The 18,973-nt window shown below is 42.7% G+C and overlaps 7 protein-coding genes, 1 non-coding gene and 1 further gene across 8 annotated transcripts; 3 read left to right on the top strand and 6 right to left on the bottom strand.

Annotated features, from left to right (window-relative positions):
* Positions 1 to 597: 597 nt before the first annotated feature.
* On the bottom strand, positions 598 to 3,498 carry MIS1 (trifunctional formate-tetrahydrofolate ligase/methenyltetrahydrofolate cyclohydrolase/methylenetetrahydrofolate dehydrogenase MIS1; the record flags this gene model as incomplete). Its single annotated transcript, XM_003648025.1, has 1 exon — positions 598 to 3,498. The coding sequence occupies one exon, from the start codon at positions 3,496 to 3,498 to the stop codon at positions 598 to 600; it is 2,901 nt and encodes a 966-aa protein (XP_003648073.1).
* Positions 3,499 to 4,160: 662 nt separating this feature from the next.
* Positions 4,161 to 6,452, bottom strand: TEC1 (Tec1p; the record flags this gene model as incomplete). Its single annotated transcript, XM_003648024.1, has 1 exon — positions 4,161 to 6,452. The coding sequence occupies one exon, from the start codon at positions 6,450 to 6,452 to the stop codon at positions 4,161 to 4,163; it is 2,292 nt and encodes a 763-aa protein (XP_003648072.1).
* Positions 6,453 to 6,968: 516 nt separating this feature from the next.
* Positions 6,969 to 7,418, bottom strand: Ecym_7433 (uncharacterized protein; the record flags this gene model as incomplete). The annotated part of the gene is made up of 1 exon (XM_003648023.1): positions 6,969 to 7,418. One exon carries the CDS (start codon positions 7,416 to 7,418, stop codon positions 6,969 to 6,971), a length of 450 nt encoding a protein of 149 aa, XP_003648071.1.
* A 326-nt stretch (positions 7,419 to 7,744) lies between these two features.
* MAK21 (RNA-binding ribosome biosynthesis protein MAK21) lies at positions 7,745 to 10,732 on the bottom strand (the record flags this gene model as incomplete). Its single annotated transcript, XM_003648022.1, has 1 exon — positions 7,745 to 10,732. One exon carries the CDS (start codon positions 10,730 to 10,732, stop codon positions 7,745 to 7,747), a length of 2,988 nt encoding a protein of 995 aa, XP_003648070.1.
* Positions 10,733 to 11,405: 673 nt separating this feature from the next.
* Ecym_7431 (uncharacterized protein) lies at positions 11,406 to 11,849 on the top strand (the record flags this gene model as incomplete). Its single annotated transcript, XM_003648021.1, has 1 exon — positions 11,406 to 11,849. The coding sequence occupies one exon, from the start codon at positions 11,406 to 11,408 to the stop codon at positions 11,847 to 11,849; it is 444 nt and encodes a 147-aa protein (XP_003648069.1).
* A 509-nt stretch (positions 11,850 to 12,358) lies between these two features.
* Ecym_7430 lies at positions 12,359 to 12,430 on the bottom strand. Its single transcript has one exon. It is a non-coding gene; the product is annotated as a tRNA-Arg (tRNA).
* A 216-nt stretch (positions 12,431 to 12,646) lies between these two features.
* Positions 12,647 to 16,422, top strand: Ecym_7429 (the record flags this gene model as incomplete).
* A 424-nt stretch (positions 16,423 to 16,846) lies between these two features.
* On the bottom strand, positions 16,847 to 18,064 carry YOS9 (Yos9p; the record flags this gene model as incomplete). The annotated part of the gene is made up of 1 exon (XM_003648020.1): positions 16,847 to 18,064. One exon carries the CDS (start codon positions 18,062 to 18,064, stop codon positions 16,847 to 16,849), a length of 1,218 nt encoding a protein of 405 aa, XP_003648068.1.
* Positions 18,065 to 18,316: 252 nt separating this feature from the next.
* EMC10 (Emc10p) lies at positions 18,317 to 18,959 on the top strand (the record flags this gene model as incomplete). The annotated part of the gene is made up of 2 exons (XM_003648019.1): positions 18,317 to 18,565; positions 18,633 to 18,959. 2 exons carry the CDS (start codon positions 18,317 to 18,319, stop codon positions 18,957 to 18,959), a joined length of 576 nt encoding a protein of 191 aa, XP_003648067.1.
* Between the last annotated feature and the right edge of the window lie 14 nt (positions 18,960 to 18,973).

Raw genomic sequence — 18,973 nt, 5'->3', positions numbered from 1 at the left:
CGGTTCTAGCCTAGACACCCGTACTCACCAGTAGCAAACTCCTTTATGTTATCATGAAATAATGGTATGTATTCTTTCGAGCCAGCTATAAACTGCTCTCTTCTAATCGGGGGGAAAAGTGCATGTTGCTTTTTGTCTACGCCCCAATATGATACCTTTGGTTCTATGGTATAGCTGCTCCTTTTTAAGCAGGCCACTTGTCGAGACATATATTATATTATCCTCCCTAGTCTCTACAAAGTTCATCCCTTACGCACTGGTGTCGCACCTCCTTCTCACCTCTAAACTACTATTCTACTCTAAGGTGTGTAGAGTTTTGCAGCTCCTCATTTAGCATGTAAAGTCTCACTTTCACACGAGTATTGTATAATGACGATATTCCAGAACGTCAACTTTCTTGGCATATAAAAACAAACGAAGTCATCTAACCGGGCAAAACTTGACTTGGGACTAGTATGGAGAATGCAGCTGATGCATCCTAATATTATATTCTTGTACTCTTCTTAGTCATACGAGTGTCGGTGTATAGTTATATATAGTGAAATATTATCAAGAATATGAATACACATATATAATGTATGCATGCATGGAATTGGGCTAAAATAGGCCTTCGATTACTCCTTCCTCGTTAATTTCGACGTTTAAATAACCTGCATTTGTAGAAAGACCAGGAATGGTCTGAATTTCCGCAGCTAATGCATACAAGTATCCTGCTCCAATTGATGCTTTTATATCCCTAATTGGAAATGTGAATCCTGTGGGGTAGTTTTTCAACGAAGGATCATGAGATAGTGAGTATTGCGTCTTTGCAATGCAAATTGGTAATTTTTCAAAGCCTTGGGATTTATAAATGTCAAGCTTCTTTTGGGCATCAGGCGATATTTCTACTTTAGCACCGCCATACATTTTTTGGACAATGTTAGTCAATTTATCGTGCACAGATTGCTCGACTTCGTATAAGAATTTGAAGTTTTTGGGTTGGGCAGCTGCTTTGATGACGGATTGGGCAAGGCGAACAGCGCCCTTGCCGCCTTCAGCCCAGTGATTACTTTCTACAGCATCGAACGCACCAGCATTTTGAGCGGCCTGTTTTATGACCGCTATTTCATCACTGGTATCAGTTTCAAACTTGTTGATTGCAACCACCACAGGCACACCAAACTGTTTTGCATTTTCAATTTGTTTACACAAGTTTGCAATACCGTTCCTAACCAATTGAACGTTTTCCTTTGTGTATTCGACAGCTAGCGTCTGACCTGACTTAACGGCAGGTGCACCGCCATGTAATTTTAGGGCTCTAACGGTAGTCACTATCACAATTGCATCTGGAATTAAGCCTGAGGAACGGCATTTAATATTGAAAAATCTTTCCCCACCCATAGTGAAATCAAAACCAGCTTCTGTGAGGACAAAGCCCGGTTCCACTTGTTCCGTTGAATTTGGGCGCTTACCAACTAGTTTCAAAGCGATTTTGTCAGCAATAACTGAAGATGAACCAATAGAGATGTTAGCAAATGGACCGGCGTGAACAAGTACGGGTGTACCCTCCAAAGTCTGCATTAAGTTTGGCTTAATAGCGTCTTTTAACAAAGCAGCAATTGCTCCAGCGCAGCCAATATCTTCTACAGTAATTGCTTCATTATTATAGTTAGAACCTATAACAATACGACCAATTCTTTCTCTTAGATCTCTCAAATCATTTGATAGTGCCAAGATAGCCATCAACTCTGATGCAACTGTGATATCAAAACCAGTCGCCCTAGTGAATCCCTTTTCCAGCGGTCCTTGTCCGACAGTAATTTGACGCAAAAATCTGTCATTCACATCAACTACACGTTTAATTGAAATAGTTTCAGGATTAATTCGTAGACGAGCAAATTTTGCAACTTCTTCTGGGGTTAGAGTATCAGGATCGACCTTGTCAATGCCCAATTTCTTCAACCTTTTCAACATGGATGGGGTGAACTTTCTGGAGCCACCCTTTTTTGGAACCAATCTGTTGTAAAACCTTGAATCATCTTTCTGCGTACTCTCGTGGAACATTCTTGTGTCAATTGCAGCTGCAAGTAAGTTATTTGCAGCAGATATAGCATGTATATCGCCGGTTAAATGCAAATTGAATTCATCCATTGGAATCACCTGGGAATATCCGCCACCAGCGGCTCCGCCTTTAACACCAAAAGTTGGACCCAATGATGGTTGGCGAACATTCGCAATAGATGGTATCCCTAAGTGTGCAGTCAAGGCTTGAACCAGGCCCATAGTCGTAGTAGATTTTCCTTCTCCCAATGGCGTCGGCGTGATACCAGCTACCAATATGTACTTACCATTCGTATTAGATTTCAATCGATCGAATATATCCAAAGATAGTTTTGCCTTATAATGACCATATAATTCGATTTCATGATCGCTGATCCCCAATTCTTTCGCCATATCTTCAATATGCTTCGGATTTTGCTTTCTGGAGATCGTAATGTCTGAAGGCACTGGTGATTCAACCTTTAATTGTAGTGGGTTGATATGTGGCATTTTGGTGGATTCCGTCAACGCTCGTTTTGCAGCAATCAATACATTTTGAATTAACATTGCCACCGTCATCGGACCAACACCGCCTGGAACAGGGGTTATATACGAGGCCTTATCTTTTGCCGATTCAAAATCAACATCACCGACCAATCTTCTACCTGACTTCGTTGTTGCATCTGGAATATAGTTGATCCCCACATCAATTATCACAGCACCTTGTTTTAACCATTCACCTTTAACATAATTTGGTGTTCCACATGCAGAAACTACAATATCAGCCTCCGACAGTAAGCCTGGTAGGTTTTGAGTATTGCTGTGGGCCACTGTCACAGTTGCGTCCAGGTTTTTCAACAATGCGGCAACAGGGGTACCAACAATATCCGATCTGCCGATTACAACTGCATTCTTACCCCTGATCACAAGCCCTGATTCTTCTAGCAATCGAATGCAAGCATTCGGAGTACAAGGAACGAAGTAAGGCACCCCTCTCCTCTTAGATAATTCACCAACATTATACCGGTGAAATCCATCGACATCTTTGGTATGTAAAACAGTATTGGTAATTAAACGTTCATCCAAATGCTTTGGCAAAGGCAACTGTATTAAGATCCCGTGAGTGGAATCATCATTATTAGTCTTCTCAATCTTATCCAACAATTCAAACTGGGTAATATCTTCTGGTAATTTTTCAATATCGCATGCAATACCGGAATCCTTAGACGCCTTCAATTTCATACGCACATACGCAGAAGAGTCATATCTTGTACCAACCTGAAAAATCTTTAACCTTGGCTTAAAGTCAGGAACCGATTGCCTAATATACTCTATCTCACTCAATGCTTCCTTTCGAAGCTTGCTGGCAAGTTCTTTACCCGATATTATTTTATAACATAACGACCCAGAACTTGAAAAAGCGCGGATTCTGTTCGACACCTTCTTGTAGTAGGTGGTAGCGTTTAAATTACGCAACATTCCTGGTTCTTTCTTGTTACAGAAAGTATCTAATGGCTATATCAGTGTGGGATTTGTAAGGAAACATAGATCTGAGCACTATCTATCTATTTCTATATCTATATGTCGCAAAATTAAATCGTGTGAAAAGAATTTGATCAGAATCCAACGAGCGGAACAGGCCGAAATGATGGTAACGGTTCAGTACAGTGAGTGAAAAACGCCGCAAAGCCAAGAACTTCGATTGAAGATATGTGTTTTCAGACATGACAGCTTGTGGATTTTATTCTATGGAAATATATGGCGAGTTAATCTCTTCATTCAGAAGAGCGCAGTGGGATGCAGTCGTCCACTTATATGCAAATTTAAAAGTAAGAGCGTCAGTCTTGAATTGAAGTGATCAAAAGTATAACGTAAAGTAGAATAATAGAAGTATAAAATAAAAGTAGATACGGGAATAAAAAATTCATTAATAAGGTCAAGGTACCAACAGTTCTAGCCATTTCTTTGAAAGGAGGAAACGAATGGAGGAGGGAAAGCATAAAAAGAAAAATGGAGACAGTATTCAAGTAAAAGAGGTTGGGGAAAGATACCTATTAATGATGATGATGATGATGAAAGGAAATTAATGCAGGGCAATGTCATTTTTGTAGAAAAGAAGTGATTTCTGACTTCTGCCTTCTTTATCCTGACCGAGAGGCGTCATCAGAATATTCTTGAGCTTCAAGAGAAACAACGGTCTGCTGCTGTGGGAGCGGTATGCTCTGTTGGGGGGACACATGCGTCTGTGGTCCTTGGGTTTGAGGTTGTATCGATTGCCGTTGTGGCGAAGGTTGCGACCGTTGTGATGAGTGCGTATGTTTTTCTAGTGGTTGTTGTTTGATTTCTCGTGGTTGTTGTTTGATTTCTCGTGGTTGTTGCTTTCTTAGATGCGACTGTGGTGATTGGTGAGAGGACGACCGTAGCTGTGAATGTTGTTGTTGTTGTTGTTGTTGTTGTTGTTGCTGCTGCTGCTGTTGCTGTTGTTGTTGTTGTTGTTGAAGTAATGGCTGTCGTGAATCCTTTAGCGGTAACTGCTGCTGAGGCTGCTGTTGTTGGCCCCTCTGTTGCTGTATGTGCTGCTGGATCTGCTGATGTTGACTTTGTTGCTGTAGTTGAGGAGTCTGCATACGTTGATGAGTGTTCTGAGACTGTTGTAACACAGATTGTGGTGGTATGGATTGCTGTTGTGGAAGGTAACCGTGTGTTTTAGGCGACATCCGGGGAATCCATGTATTGAAGTTCATCTGCTGTAGCATAGGGTAGCCGTATCTTTGTTGTGGAGGCACACCGTAGAACCTGGTCATGGGTTTACCGTTTGAGGAGTAGGTAGCAGAGTAAGGTCCACGGGTTTGTTCTTCAATGCGAGAAGAAGCAAACCCACCAGGGGAAGACGCAGGAGCCTTCATTGAGGACCTTTGTTTGATCTGATATTGTTGTTGATGGAACAGCTCTTCAATAAGCCTTCTTTGCTGCGACTCAACTTCCTTGGCGGCCTCTATTATCCTTTTGTGTGAGTCTTCATTGCCTACAGAAACAACGGCAGACGCAGGAGTTCGAGTACTAGCAGCAGCTGGGGGGAATGATGGCGAATACAACTGCCTCTCCGTATTCACCGGCACGCACTTATAAGACTTCAAATGGCTATATATTTCTTGTGCATATTCCAACGGTGTTGTAGGTTCTTTCTTATATTCCATAGGGCCCAGAAGTAATGGTTGCTGAGGAATACCACTGACACCGGTCAAAAATGGAGAGTTTACAATAAGGCCCGAGGCTCCTCTAGGCGTACTACGCTCGCTACTTAGAGATCCTTCCGTGTTGGATTCCTCGGCGTCCAAGATCTCGTTGAACGTATCCTCAAACAGTCTCCAATTTTCATTTGTCTGTGATGCGCCATGTTCGATGAGATTTAGTAACTCCTTCTCGAACTCGTTCGTCTCAATGCTGTTAGACACTTTATTCAAAATCGACTTCTTCCAAACCTGGATATGTGAAGATATCTGCTTCTTTGTGCGAGCCTCTCCACACCGGTGTTTGATAAACAGCGAAATTAACTCGTTCCTTCCATAGTTCTTCTCCCTCAGCTTGATCTTGGAAGTACCATTCTTCATAATCACCTTTAAAGCTGACAAAAATGCTGATTCCACCTGGGGTGGCCATTTATCACCTTGATTCCCCGTGGTCAGCGGTGTAGGTAACGAGTTCGATCGCATCCCAAGAGATTCCGAATGATCCGTGCCCGAAGACATGGGCCCTCCTCCGCTTTCATCCGCTTCCCCACTCAACGCTGAAGCTGGCGGAGTATCATGGACTAGGCCACCTCTGCTTCCAGACTGAGCCTGTGTTTGATTTAAGGGCAGCGACAGATTCCGCAGTTTCTTAACCCCAAGCCTCTTACTGATAAACCCACCACCAGTCGCAGGTAACCTCACCCGCTGACCCTGACCAGTGTTGATCAATGTTAACCCAGGAGCACCCTCTCCCTGGTCATAATTCTCGTCCTGTTGTTCCGCACCCCGCTGTTGAACCTCGTTTTTATCCTCCCGTTCAACTACCTCAGCACTCCTTGCCCCAGTCTTACTGGCACCATAAGCAAATATATCAGGTTGCCGCCTCATTTTAGGGCTGTTACTCAGGAACACATCAAAAACTCGAGTCTGGCTAGGGTTCCAGCTCCTACTCCCATTCCCTACAATCTTGTCACCATCAGCCCGCCCTACACCCGCCGCTACATCTCCTTCATTCCGTTGAGCCACCCCTCCTCCTCCGGATCCTCCTTTTGCGCCTGCTCCCTCTCCTGCCCCTTGTTGATTGCTCTGCTGCTGTCCAAAAACCTGACCATCCCCACCCCCCCCTCCTCCTGGCTGCTGGTAATACAGCTGCGAATTAAACAGATTCTCAAACCTAGCCCCTGCTCCTTCTTCATTCATCATGGCCAAGCTTCTGAAAATCGAAAGGATGAAACAAAAAAGGTAAAACAAATCAAATAAAAAAAATCAAGATCAAAACCCACAATTTCCTCAACACCTTTCCAAATCTTTGATATTATCCCTCGACCTTTTTTTTCTGAATTCCTCAAGTCCTCAAGTCCTCAAAACCCCCCTCTTCTTCTGCTTCTGCTTCTTGTCTGATCCTATATCAACTTCCTCTAGTACCTCTCTTCAGCTAGATATTAAAGAGAGATCTCAAACGTACCAGAAAGAAAAAAAAATTCTAATCTCGGCCACCTTTACTCACAATTATGCTTCGAAAAAGCCCTTTTTTACCGCTCTCTCTTTTCTTTCGTTCTCGTATAATCTCCTCTCTCTAGTCTTTCTGTCCGCTTGTGTAAATCTAATAATATCTCTTCTAAATTATCCACACACTCTCTCTTGCTTACAATTCCTTTCGTTCCCTTCCGTCACTTACACACAGCTACCTTTATTATAATCTAGCTATATTAAACCTTTTTAACTCTTGCTGCTGCTGCTCTTGCCCTGCTCTTGCTGCTGCTGCTGCAATGATATAAGAACAAGAATACTAGTGGTAGTAAGAGTAGTAGTAGTAGTAGTAATAACACCACACAACACACAGCCAAACTCAAAATACACACATAGCTGGTCCTGCTGGCCCTGCTGTGCGTTCCCTGGCTTGTGTTGTGGTTCTGATACTATATGCTGCGTTAGACCTCGAAACCCCAGCGATCTGATTTCCGTATTATAAAAAAAACAATGGCGTTCGAGCGCTCGAGAATTTATTGAATCTGGGAGATCCACCGCGAATATGGGGCTCGAGGGATATGGCCCTATGCGTCCATGGCGCTCGAGAATGCCGGCGTCCTGTCGAGAATGCATTCTGAAACACATATTCCACCCAGACACCGCGCGTTGGAGCGGGTCTGGGCGTTTCACCTGTTTCATGTTTGGAGAATGTGTGTGTCAGGGTAACACGGTCGGCCGGCATGCGCCGGCCGACCGTGTTACCTACTGGGTTTGGGAGCGGCGGACCTGGCAGCGGGGCAGGCGGTTACGTCTGCTGGGCCGTTGAGGTGTGCACTCTGTGAGGCACGGCCTGGCTGGCGCAGGCTACCAAGGATGGCAGGCCAGACTGGGCATCAAGGGCATAAGGATGGAAAGCAAAGGATGTCGCTATTAAGCAAAATATTAAATTAAAGTAGATATAATGTTAAATTAAAAATGGAACGTCTACTGCGGTACGGTTAGTGGGTTATTTACACAAAACGAAGTTAATCGGTATCAGTCTCGGAAAGGTACTGGGCGTAGTCTTCGACGGCCGCGAAGGTTGGTAAATCGCGCATGGTGTTAGGTTTTTGACGTTTGTTTTTGTGTTTGCTGTCCTTCTTATTTCCTTCGGGTAGGGCATGGACGCGGGCAGACTTGAAACGGTCGGCGTCGGTGTCGGCGTCGGCGTCTGTGACGACGTCGAGGTTTGAGGATTGATGATGTTCAGTGTTGTTTTTGTTGTTGTTGTCGTCGTCGTTATTGTCTGTCTCATTTTCGGTGTCTTCTATGGAAGAGAAGGAAAGGTGTGATTCTTCTTCTTCAGAGGACCATGTATCTGAGAGTAGGTCGTTTTCGCTGTCGCTGTCGGTTTCGCCTTCGACATCAGGACGGGATTTAACAAGGGCGTCCCAGACGTCATTTTCGTCTAGGTCATCATCATCATTGACATCGAAGTGGGTATTGTTGCGGGTATCTTTTGAAGTGGTGGTGCGGACTGCCGAGGATTTGGTAGTAAAGTAGTGGTAGAAGAAGTGCTCGTCGGGTCTGATTTCGGAGACCTTCTTTGAGAGCCAGTCTTCGGTGTTCGGTGGAAGCGCGTGATGGACAGGCGAATCCGAGGAGCGGACTAGTAGGGAGCCGGTGTAGGCGCAAGACAGTGGTTGCATGATGGAGGATCCTCTGGTCACAGGCTTTTGCTTGGCGTTACGGTAGACGAAGCGGTCTAGGAAGTGGGCCAAGGAGTATAAGGCGAGGTCCGGCTTTGCAAGAGGGGAATTGGTGCAGAGACTGTTTGCGTATGCATTGACGGTGGGATGGTAGTGGTTTAGAAAGTGAGTTGTTTCCCACAAGGAGGTGGATTGCGCATTTGCGTGTTTTGGATCTCTCTTGCGGGGATCGTACGTGTTGTTGTGCTTGGTATTGTTAGTAATATCGGCGTTTTCAGTGGGGGTTTTGTCTGTGTCAGATAAGTATTCGTGGTCGACAGGCGTGTTAAGCAGCAAGTTCCGAGATTGTGGAATGTGCTGAAGGAGTTGCAGGAGCAGATACAGCATTCCTGATACAGCACCTATATTCAGCCAGTTCAGGCACACTTGCATGATACGTTTCATGAACGCGTCCACGCGCGCGACGTCAGTGTCATTCTTTAAGGACTTGTAGAGTAAATTGAGGTATATTGCTTGTTTTGAAGAATTTGCGAGACGAGAGTCCAAGAGCGACTCATATAAAGTCCTGTAGTAACGATCCGGGTTGACGGAGGCCTTTGTGATAACTTGGTATATTAAAACAAGGGCCTGTACGGAGGTATTAAAGTTCGAGGAGTGTGTGATCTTGAAGAGCGTTTCAAGATGTTCTTCGTAAACCTGCGGGGACATGCTAGCAAATGGGAAGGCACGGTTCAGACCAGTTAAAATAGCACTGAAAAGCTTGGTGTTCTTCTCAGCAACTAAGTCATTTTCTGTCTCCGTATGTTTTATAGACCGCCCACCATTCTTGCCCTTCTTGAAGTTCTTTTTACGCCTCTCTTCATGCGACTTAACGCTTTGAATAGATTGGTCTCCATTCACCTCCTTGTTTTCTGGATCTGTACGAATTAGGTACTTTTCAAATAAGGTAAAGTAGCTCTTGATGAGATGGTTTGCTAATTGGGATTCGGACTTCTTGAGAATGGTCTGATTCAAAGTTAGTACCGAGTAATATGTTCCATGATAACTTGCACTGGGTTTGAGGGCAACATCAATTACGGCATTTACAATAATAGCTTTCATATTAGGATGAGCCTGTTCTAACTTTAGAAGTTGATAAGAAGCCTTTGACGATACTTTATTATCAATATCCCCCAGTTTATTGCAGCCGAGTCTTAAGAGATTGAATTCCTGCTCGGGCTTTGCAGCTAGCAAATCGAAGATGGTAGTGAGCACCTGAGTCCGTACGTGGATAAGCGGGTCATGTGTTAGCTTCTCTAGGGTTTCTAACATCTTGAAAAATGCTTGCTTGAGGTAATCTTCAAAGTATAAAATTGCAAGAGTGCGTTTGCTCAGCAACATCGATAGCGGCTGGTTTTTAAAGTACTTGAGCTTACGATCCGGTAAAAGGCCACTTAAAAACAAATCTTTCAAAGCATTCAGAGCTTGCAATGCGGAATTCCTAGACTTCTTGTTACAGAAACCAAGCATCATGTCCATCGACTTAATATTGTGCAATGGTGACTCTTGGATCAGAAGAGTTAACGCAGATATCTTGTCGTTTAACGTACCGTCGGTCAAAATCTGAGACATAAACTTGCGTTGCGATGAATTATTAGTAAATTCTTCAAAGTAAACTGTGTTATCTGCTTCAAGCGCCTCCTTGCCACGTACATATAGCTTTTGCATCTGCTCTGCTGTTAATGGATGGTATTCTTGTTCTATAGCTAAATCCAGTGGGATATCATACCAAGCAACGTCACAGGGCACAGCCAGCTTGTCGCTATGCACAAAGTGTGTATCCGTAATCATGTCTGTATTTTCCTTTTCTTGCTGGTTGAATGTCTCTTGGAACTCTTCCTCGTCTGGCTCTGCAGCGTCTTCCTCGTCTGGCTCTGAATCGTGGTTCGAGTCTGAACTAAGAGACGCATCCTTCTCCTCCACATGCTCAGCCTGCCTTATCTTGTCAAACCCCATAGTCTTTAACAGAGCCTTAAAGTCGCCCTGGAACTCAGGATCCTCAACCCCATCCCCATCATCACCAAACTCTAACTCGCTTTGCTCGTCGTCACTCAGACCTTCAACCAACACCAAATCCTGCTCGGAAGCCCCCAGGGCAAACGCCTCCTCCCGCAACTCCTCCGACAACCCCCCACGAACACTCCCTCCATCATCCTTCCCCGTCTTGACCATGGTCTCCATCACATCCTTTTGCTTGCCTGCCTTTCCCCGCTTGCCATCCTTCCCTTTGACGCCCTCTAGCTTGGCTGACACCTTTTCCTTCAACTTCGATATATCTAAAGACATCCTTAATCCGTCCCGCTGATCCAATGGCTACTATTGATGATTGGTCCACCCCAACAACCAAGACGCTCTCAACCTCATCGCATCGCATCCCAATATCTGTACAAATTTCACTATGATTCCCAAACCTGAAAATTTTCCAAGTCGTTTCTTTTGCGGTGCACCCGTGCACCGCAGCCATATAACCTCGTCTCCTCTGCTCCCTCACAGGCAGCCCACCTGCCCAAGCCATCGCCGTCCAGAAACAAGTTGCACATTCCCACCGTCTTAGAGTGGTATCTCCGGCCGTCATGAAGGCCGGCCCCAAACTGGACCCGACCTGGATGGTAACGGTGGCGTGCCGACACCCGGGGGCCGGCGGCATTGCAGCCTGTGTGTAGTCCCGCTGCGCCAGAGGGTGTCCACGAAGTTACCCGGCCCAAATCTGTTACCCGGCAGCCATCTTCTGTTACCCGGATTCCGTAGGATCGCTGCTCTTCGCTCCGTTCAATCGAGAAAAGAAATAACGAGAACAAACAGAAAAAGATTAAGCTGCGAGCGCTTGTCTCTCGTACGCTTTTGCCACCTACAATTTGTTGTAACACCTCCTGTAATTCTGGTTAACACGTTCATACAGTGTTACTCTATACTGCAGAACGAATAGAGCTCATATCTAGACCAGCCAACGCAGTGCACCATGTCGTTAAAACGTATTACCAAGGAACTAAATGATTTGGGCAGGGACCCTCCAACATCCTGTTCGGCAGGGCCCGTTGGAGACGATTTGTACCACTGGCAGGCGTCTATCATGGGGCCTCCAGACTCGCCATACGCGGGAGGAGTGTTTTTCCTATCCATCCATTTCCCCACGGACTATCCCTTCAAACCGCCAAAGATTTCGTTCACAACCAAGATATATCATCCTAATATCAATGCGAACGGGAACATTTGTTTAGACATCTTGAAGGACCAGTGGTCTCCAGCGTTGACTATATCGAAGGTGTTGCTTTCCATCTGCTCATTGTTGACAGATGCCAATCCGGACGATCCGTTGGTGCCTGAGATTGCTCATATTTACAAGACCGATAGAGCTAAGTACGAGGCTACCGCTAAGGAATGGACGAAGAAGTATGCTATTTGAGTATTATTAGACGCCAACGATGAGTTAAAAAACTACTACAAGAAAAGAACAAGGAGAAGAAAAAGAAGAAAGAAAGAAAGAAAGAAAAGAGAAAACACATAGGTTATCCAGGGTGTATGGCCTTGTGTCTTTGTAGCATGTCCTTTTTTTGACTATTTTATTTTATTCATTTTTTTTCATTTAATTCCTTTGTGTATTCGAGTGTCATATCTATCATAGAATGTAAATAAGTTTGAAATATAAAGTGGATCCTTTATGTGGTCTCGAGTTCGCCGCTGGAGTGGGGGCAGTGGTTTGCCGTTTGCATTCCGCCAGGGGACGGGGAGCGGGACAGTGGGAGGTGTATGTATGTCTAGCTCGATTCTATTTTTTAATGGTTATTATTATTAGATGTGGAATTAAGGATTGAGAGTCGTCTTGGGAACGTATCGAAAAGGGTAGTCGTTTATATATATATGGCTGGAGAAATGCGATAGTGTTGTATGCAATGCCTTCGGTGGAAAAAAAAGCACTCACGGTGGGGGTCGAACCCACAATCTTCTGATTAGAAGTCAGACGCGTTGCCATTACGCCACGCGAGCAGTCTTTTCTGGCATAGCAGGGTGCAGAATGCCGGATACAACCAGGATAGCGGTCACGTGGGAATTATTTCCACAAAAAAAGTGATCTTGATTTTAAAAGTTGGGAAAAAGATTATAATAATAGTCAATGGGTACTAACGATTAACGAAGAAGAAGAAGAAGCGACGTTTAACGGACAGTGGAAGTGGGTATTGGTTTCTTGAGCGAAGGGAAAGGATGTCTGAGATGCCGCTTATCAACTATCAGAAGTCGAATACCTGGTTACTACTTAGGTTGGCGGAGACTTTACATAATCGAGATATTTTTAGACAGTATCTCTCACCACAACAACTAATAGTGTTAAGTCATATTCTTGAAATTCCAGATATTGAGGCCAAGAAAGTAATATGGGACCAATTGATTAAGGGGAATGTTGTATTAAGTGTAGAAAAGAAGGAGGAAGCGGGTGCAGAGGACAGGGAGGGTGAAAATAGGGATGTATCTCCTGGCAGTAGCACTACGGCGACTACATCGGGAGTGGAGGGCGGTGGGGCGGCAGCGAATGGATGTGAGGAGGAAAGCAATAGCAGTAATGGGACAGATTTTTCAGACTTGGATTTGGAGGAATTGAAGCAAAACACGGATGGTGGAGAGTTTATTGGGAATTTGTCTTTAAAATTGAGATATGTGTTATGGCAGTTTGGGATTGATGCGATGTATCCTGGTTATAGTGAGGATGAGAATACAATGGAATACATTATGTTGGGGGGTGATGAGGGGAAGGAGGAAGACGACAGGTTAGTCGGTAGGTCGAAATCTAATGGGAGTAGTGAGCTCAAGGTTAGACAGGAGGATGATGATTACGATTTTGATGAGCCTGAAGAGGAGGATAACACCAGGGCGCCCCCCACTGCAATGAAAAGTAATAATATTGAGATGAAAATAGACAGTCAGGGGAAACTGGTGGTACAGTTGCAGATTTCAAAGGACACATTGCCCAAACTACGAGTTAATAAAACCCAGGTCATCGTTGAGAACTTTAACAAGATATATCACAACTTTGAGAACGACAAGGAAACCTTGCTGAAACGATTGAAGTTGGAAGAAAATGATAAACTACTTGAAAATGACAAAAAGCGGAAGAATTGCGACCAGTCGGATCAGAACAAGGATGCTGCTTCGAGTACTGATACAGAGGGTCCGGATCCTAAGAAGACGAGGAACAGCATTTCCAGCTTACCTGTAAATTTAGGTGTTACAAATCTTTCTTTGAAACACTTGTTCGCTACCATTCAAGAAAACAAATCAAAGCTTCAAATTTCTGATTACGAACTAAAGCATTTGATAATGGATGTGCGCAAGAACAGATCTAAATGGGCTTCTGACGATAAAATTGGTCAAGAGGAGTTGTATGATGCATGCGAAAAAGTTGTTCTTGAGTTGCGAAACTACACGGAACATTCTACCGCCTTTTTAAACAAAGTTTCGAAGAGGGATGCGCCCAATTATTACCAGATAATCAAAAAACCAATGGATTTGAACACTGTATTAAAAAAGCTGAAGACTTTTCAGTACAAATCAAAACAGCAGTTTACTGATGATATCATGCTGATTTGGAAGAATTGTTTGACCTATAATTCCGATCCCAAGCATTTTCTGAGAGCCCATGCAATTGCAATGCAAAAAAAGTCTCAACAATTGATACCATTTATCCCAGATATTGTGGTTCGTGATAGGTTTGAAGTGGAGAAAGAACTGGAAAAGGAGGGTAAGGATGAGGAAGATGAGGATGAAGTGGTAGGTACTGGGAGAAAAGGCGGTGTTGTAAGACGAGGTGTTCAGACGATCAAGGATGATGAAGAAGACGATGACTATGTACCTCCAAATAATGATGTCGCTGATAACCTGGTTGAGGATCCAATAAAAACCCATGGGAAGTTTGCTTCAAAGGATGTTGTAGAAGATCCAAAGATTGATGAGGTTAGAACTAGTTCGAAGAAGCAAAATTTAAGTGTTATCAATGGTGGCGAAAACCACTTATCAACAGATAGTGATGAAGAGAAGCAACAAGAGCAACAACAACAGAAATCACTGTATAACGAGGCGCAACCTGATCAAGATCCAGAACAAGAAGAGGATGAAGCCGAGGAGGATGAAGAAGAGGATGAGGATGATATAGAAGTATCACAAAACCTCTTTACCGAGAAAGGTGATGGTGACGACGATTTAGAACTTTCCACGTGGAAGAATTTAACTGCTAAGGTGAGAGCAGAGATATGTATGAAACGGTCTGCATTATTTAAAGATGGGAAAATAAATTCCGACTCGGTTGCTCTGTTGAGAAATCCTTCCAAGATGAAGGAATTTCAGCAAGCCCTGCATGAGTACAAAGAGCAACAAAAAGCAGAACAGGATAGGAAACAGGCGGAGCAAGAATCTATAATGAAAAATGGGTTTGGATCTGTAATCAAGCAAGAAAATAATCAGGATATCCTGGTTTCTCAGGATTCTCAACAATTGAACAACAATTTAGATAAGGATGCTGAAGAAGTAGACATTGATGACTCCCTGTTTTTAACCGAATACAATGTCATAAACACATATCCAGATATTGGTTATAAAGGTATTAGCAATGAACTTTTGGACAAAGAGGAAGAAGCAATGATCCAGCACATGTTGGCAGATTCTCAACCGAAAAGGAGTATATTTCTTGCCAACAAAGATAAGGGTATGACCCCGAAAATTAACAAGAATATCGAGCTAATTTATGAAATAAGGCATGCATGTCATAAAATATCATTGATTAGAATGTTACAAAATCGTAACCAATCCAAAATATCTACATTCCAACAACGTCATAAAACCGCTACCATAAATGATGAAATAGATATCGATCCCGTCTCAAAACTTAAAACTCATAACTATAGAAACAATAGACAATTGATGTGGAAAATAATGCACAAAAACGTTTCAAAAATAGCCATGTCTCATGGTTTTGAAAGTACAGAATCTACTGCAATAAATACCTTAACCGAGATTGCGGGCGATTATTTATCAAATTTAATCAAGTCGGTGAAGATACATCATGAGACAAACTCTTTAAATAATAGGAAACCTTATCAGATCTTGTGCATGTCTCTACTGGAAAATGGTATAAACAAGCCCGATGATTTATATACTTACATTGAGAACGAGTTCACTAAAAAGCCACGGAAGTTAACGGACATTAAGAATAAATTAAATGCCTTCCTAAAAGATTTGCTAAAGCCAACGCTTCAGGATTTATCCGAGCGCAACTTTGAGGATGAAAGCCAAAGTTTCCTAACGGGTGACTTTTCATCCGAACTTACAGGTGATGATTTTTTTGGATTCAAGGAGTTGGGCTTGGAAAAAGAGTTTGGTGTGTTATCAAGTTCTGTTCCTTTACAGTTATTGACTTTACAATTTAGAGGTAAGGATGCGGAAGCTAAAGAAAAAGATAAAAAGATACAACCAGAAGAATTTGATAATGTAGTGTACCAAACGGTCACCAAGGAATCTCTGGACAGTGGCAAATACTTGAATCTCATAAGACCGTTGCTGACAAAGGCTTATGACCGCTGTAACTTGTTCCATCTTAAAATGGCTAAAAGTAAAAACGCAGATCAAGTTCCTGAAAATCATGATAGCCCTACATTCCCAATATTAGAAGATGATGAATTACCAAAGAGTAAGGGTGCTACACGGGCCAGATTACCACCTACAGGTAAAATTAACGCTAACTATAAAAAAAACCAATTGTTGAGGCATATATCTTACCAGAAGATCCAATTACTGAACCACATGAGTCCCACGAAGAATTACCTGCTGCTGTTAACCACAACAACAATTATAGAGCTCGTGATACTGATCCTTTAGTAGATGGCCTCTTTGGATCTCCCAGCAATGACTTAAATGACATCGAGAATGGGTTTGGAATAAACACGACATCGCCAAATGGCTCTTTTTCTTTAAGTCTACCTAGGGTAACTTAGTAATTGAACAGCATATCAATGAACGTATGCTATCACAGAAATCATCTTAAACAACGTATTGAAGAGACAACTATCCTATAGGTATACCGATCCGTCCGTATATGAATTTGTTAGGAAATACATATTGTATTAATTATCGATACCAGATATAATATCCCGATATACAATCTATTCCCCCTAAATTATTGTTCGTTTTGTAATTTACTTCGGCTATGTGGCCATCATTGCCCTCGTTTTTTAGTATGAAGCTTGTTCAATTCAGAAGCGAAGTGCTTATAGCTTATCTAAAACCGCTCAAGATCTAGATATGTGCACCTTTCTCATTTTCAACATGCTTTCCACCAGTTATATTACCGCGGACTACTGTTTCTTCATGTAAAGCGCTTGGAATTCTTCTAGATGTGGCTCACTACTAATATCTAGTTTATTTGTAGTCTGATACTTTTTTCTGTTTTAAGTATTCATCGCAATAATTGTAAAAGTTTCCTTTCTCCATGTTCCCCACAACTTCAGGATCCACTGTTGTCATATCTAGCGAGTTATCTGAACCTTGATATAATCTTAGAATGGATAAGGTATTATGCTGATAATCTATTACTCTCAGATATAATTCATGTTTTTCTATGAGAACTAACTTGGGAAAGATTGAGAATCTGGATAAACCGGACTTCAAAATGTCCATAGCAGCCATTAAAGCGTCTTTGTATAATATATTCTGTGATATCGATGCATTATTGGGCTCCACCATTGAGAATCGAGTGTACAAAAGAACAAAAAGCGCATCATTGTTTAATTGCTTAGAATACGTTGAAAGGAGATAAAAATGACCAGCCACACGATCTACCTCATAATGGTCCAACCAAGAACTAACATCTAAGAGTCCAGAATCTCCTTTTTCAAAATATATTGTATTACTTTCATTGGGGAAAGCATTTTGAGACAACAAAGGTAATTCACATAATTTTCCTAACGTTGCTGTCAACTTATACTTACAGGTCCCAACCTCAACTGCGCTTTTTAATCTATCTGTTCTTACATCTCCATCGCATCTGTAGATGATTTCAGTTGTTCTAAATTCACCAGTGAGAGAACAAATAGCACCAGACCCCAAAACTTCACTCAAGTAATAACCGTCTTCATCTTTCAGTAATTTTAATGGTTCCTCTGCTTCAGAATCATGCACCGATTCCCCCAATAGAATGTCGTCGGGGAAATTGGCCCATCGAAAGCTCTGAGTCACATTCCTCACCCGACCATCATAGCAGATAGTATATGTCCATGTACCCATGGATTTTAGACATTTGTTCGTTTTCAGTTCTTCATTAACAATCTTCGATGCATACTCTACGATAGACGCTTCCTGTTCTTCAATATTTGATATAGGCTGGCTACCATTCGTATTATCGGGGACGTAGTACTTAGACCCATCTACAAATTCCTCAACGGTTCCATACTGTGATTTGTTGTCACCTTCCAATAAAAACATCCTATCAAACACATTACCATCAATCGCTTGCATGAAGTACCTCTTGCTACCCCTTAGAATTGTAGGAATATCGGATATCGCTTGACTCAGCAGCCCCATAAAGATAATGGCAAACGACACATCTTGAAAGAAACGCCTTCTATATCCGGAAAACATTCTACCAACTTCTTAGCCTATGCTTATGTATTCAGCTTTCTCCTATTACCAACGTTCCTTCTTTACATAGACGTTATTTTAGCAATAAGTTCCCTCCCGATGTAAGACTTTTGTTGAGAATTGTTCGTGATTTTTGAATATTCGCTACTGTAATTCTACAACAACGCAACCATTAACGAAGCTGGATTGGACTATATCGAGCGCAATTGACCTGCGTTTTGTTTTCTGAATTATTTAAACATGAAGGGGTTAATGCTGCTATGGGTTATTTCAATCCAGAGTGTTCTCTCCCATGCCTCTAAGGAGCCTATCGTTCTCTATGCCGAGACGGTAACCACTAAAGAGAAACACCCTCTATGTTCTCTGGTTTACTTCCACGAAACGGAAACCTCACCTGAGCACTATCAAGTTATAGATGTAAACAACGATCTTCCCCCGGGTCCATATTGCGTAGGTGCCGCTATCAACAATAAGCCATATGCCTGCCATGCTTACCTCACTGTATGTGTTACCTATGCCTCAGCACAATTGACGCCCTCTTTGAGTACTTTACTAACATCGCACACAGCTCGAAACTCCCTTAGATTACGACTTACACATTCACAGGGATACCAATAAAACCCCTTACAAACTGTCCCTAACGACAAATCCTGAGGCTTCTGGAATCATACCAATAATAACTGATTCCAAACCTGGTCCCCAAGCTGCTATTAAGAAATTAAAAAAATCTACAAAAACCTACCAAGATAAGAGGGCTAATTCAGGATCTGCAACTGCTTCATTTGGAGAAGGTTCAGAACCAGACAAAAGAAGTTTCATTCAAAAGAATTGGAAGCTAATTTTATTAGGCATCTTAGTATACGCTTTATTCAACAGAAAGCCGGAAGAAAGCTAGCTCTCTCCCCCCTC

This window comes from Eremothecium cymbalariae, chromosome 7, assembly GCF_000235365.1.
Source record: "Eremothecium cymbalariae DBVPG#7215 chromosome 7, complete sequence".
NCBI classification, from domain to species: domain Eukaryota; kingdom Fungi; phylum Ascomycota; class Saccharomycetes; order Saccharomycetales; family Saccharomycetaceae; genus Eremothecium; species Eremothecium cymbalariae.
This window is presented reverse-complemented; position numbering and strand designations above follow the sequence as displayed.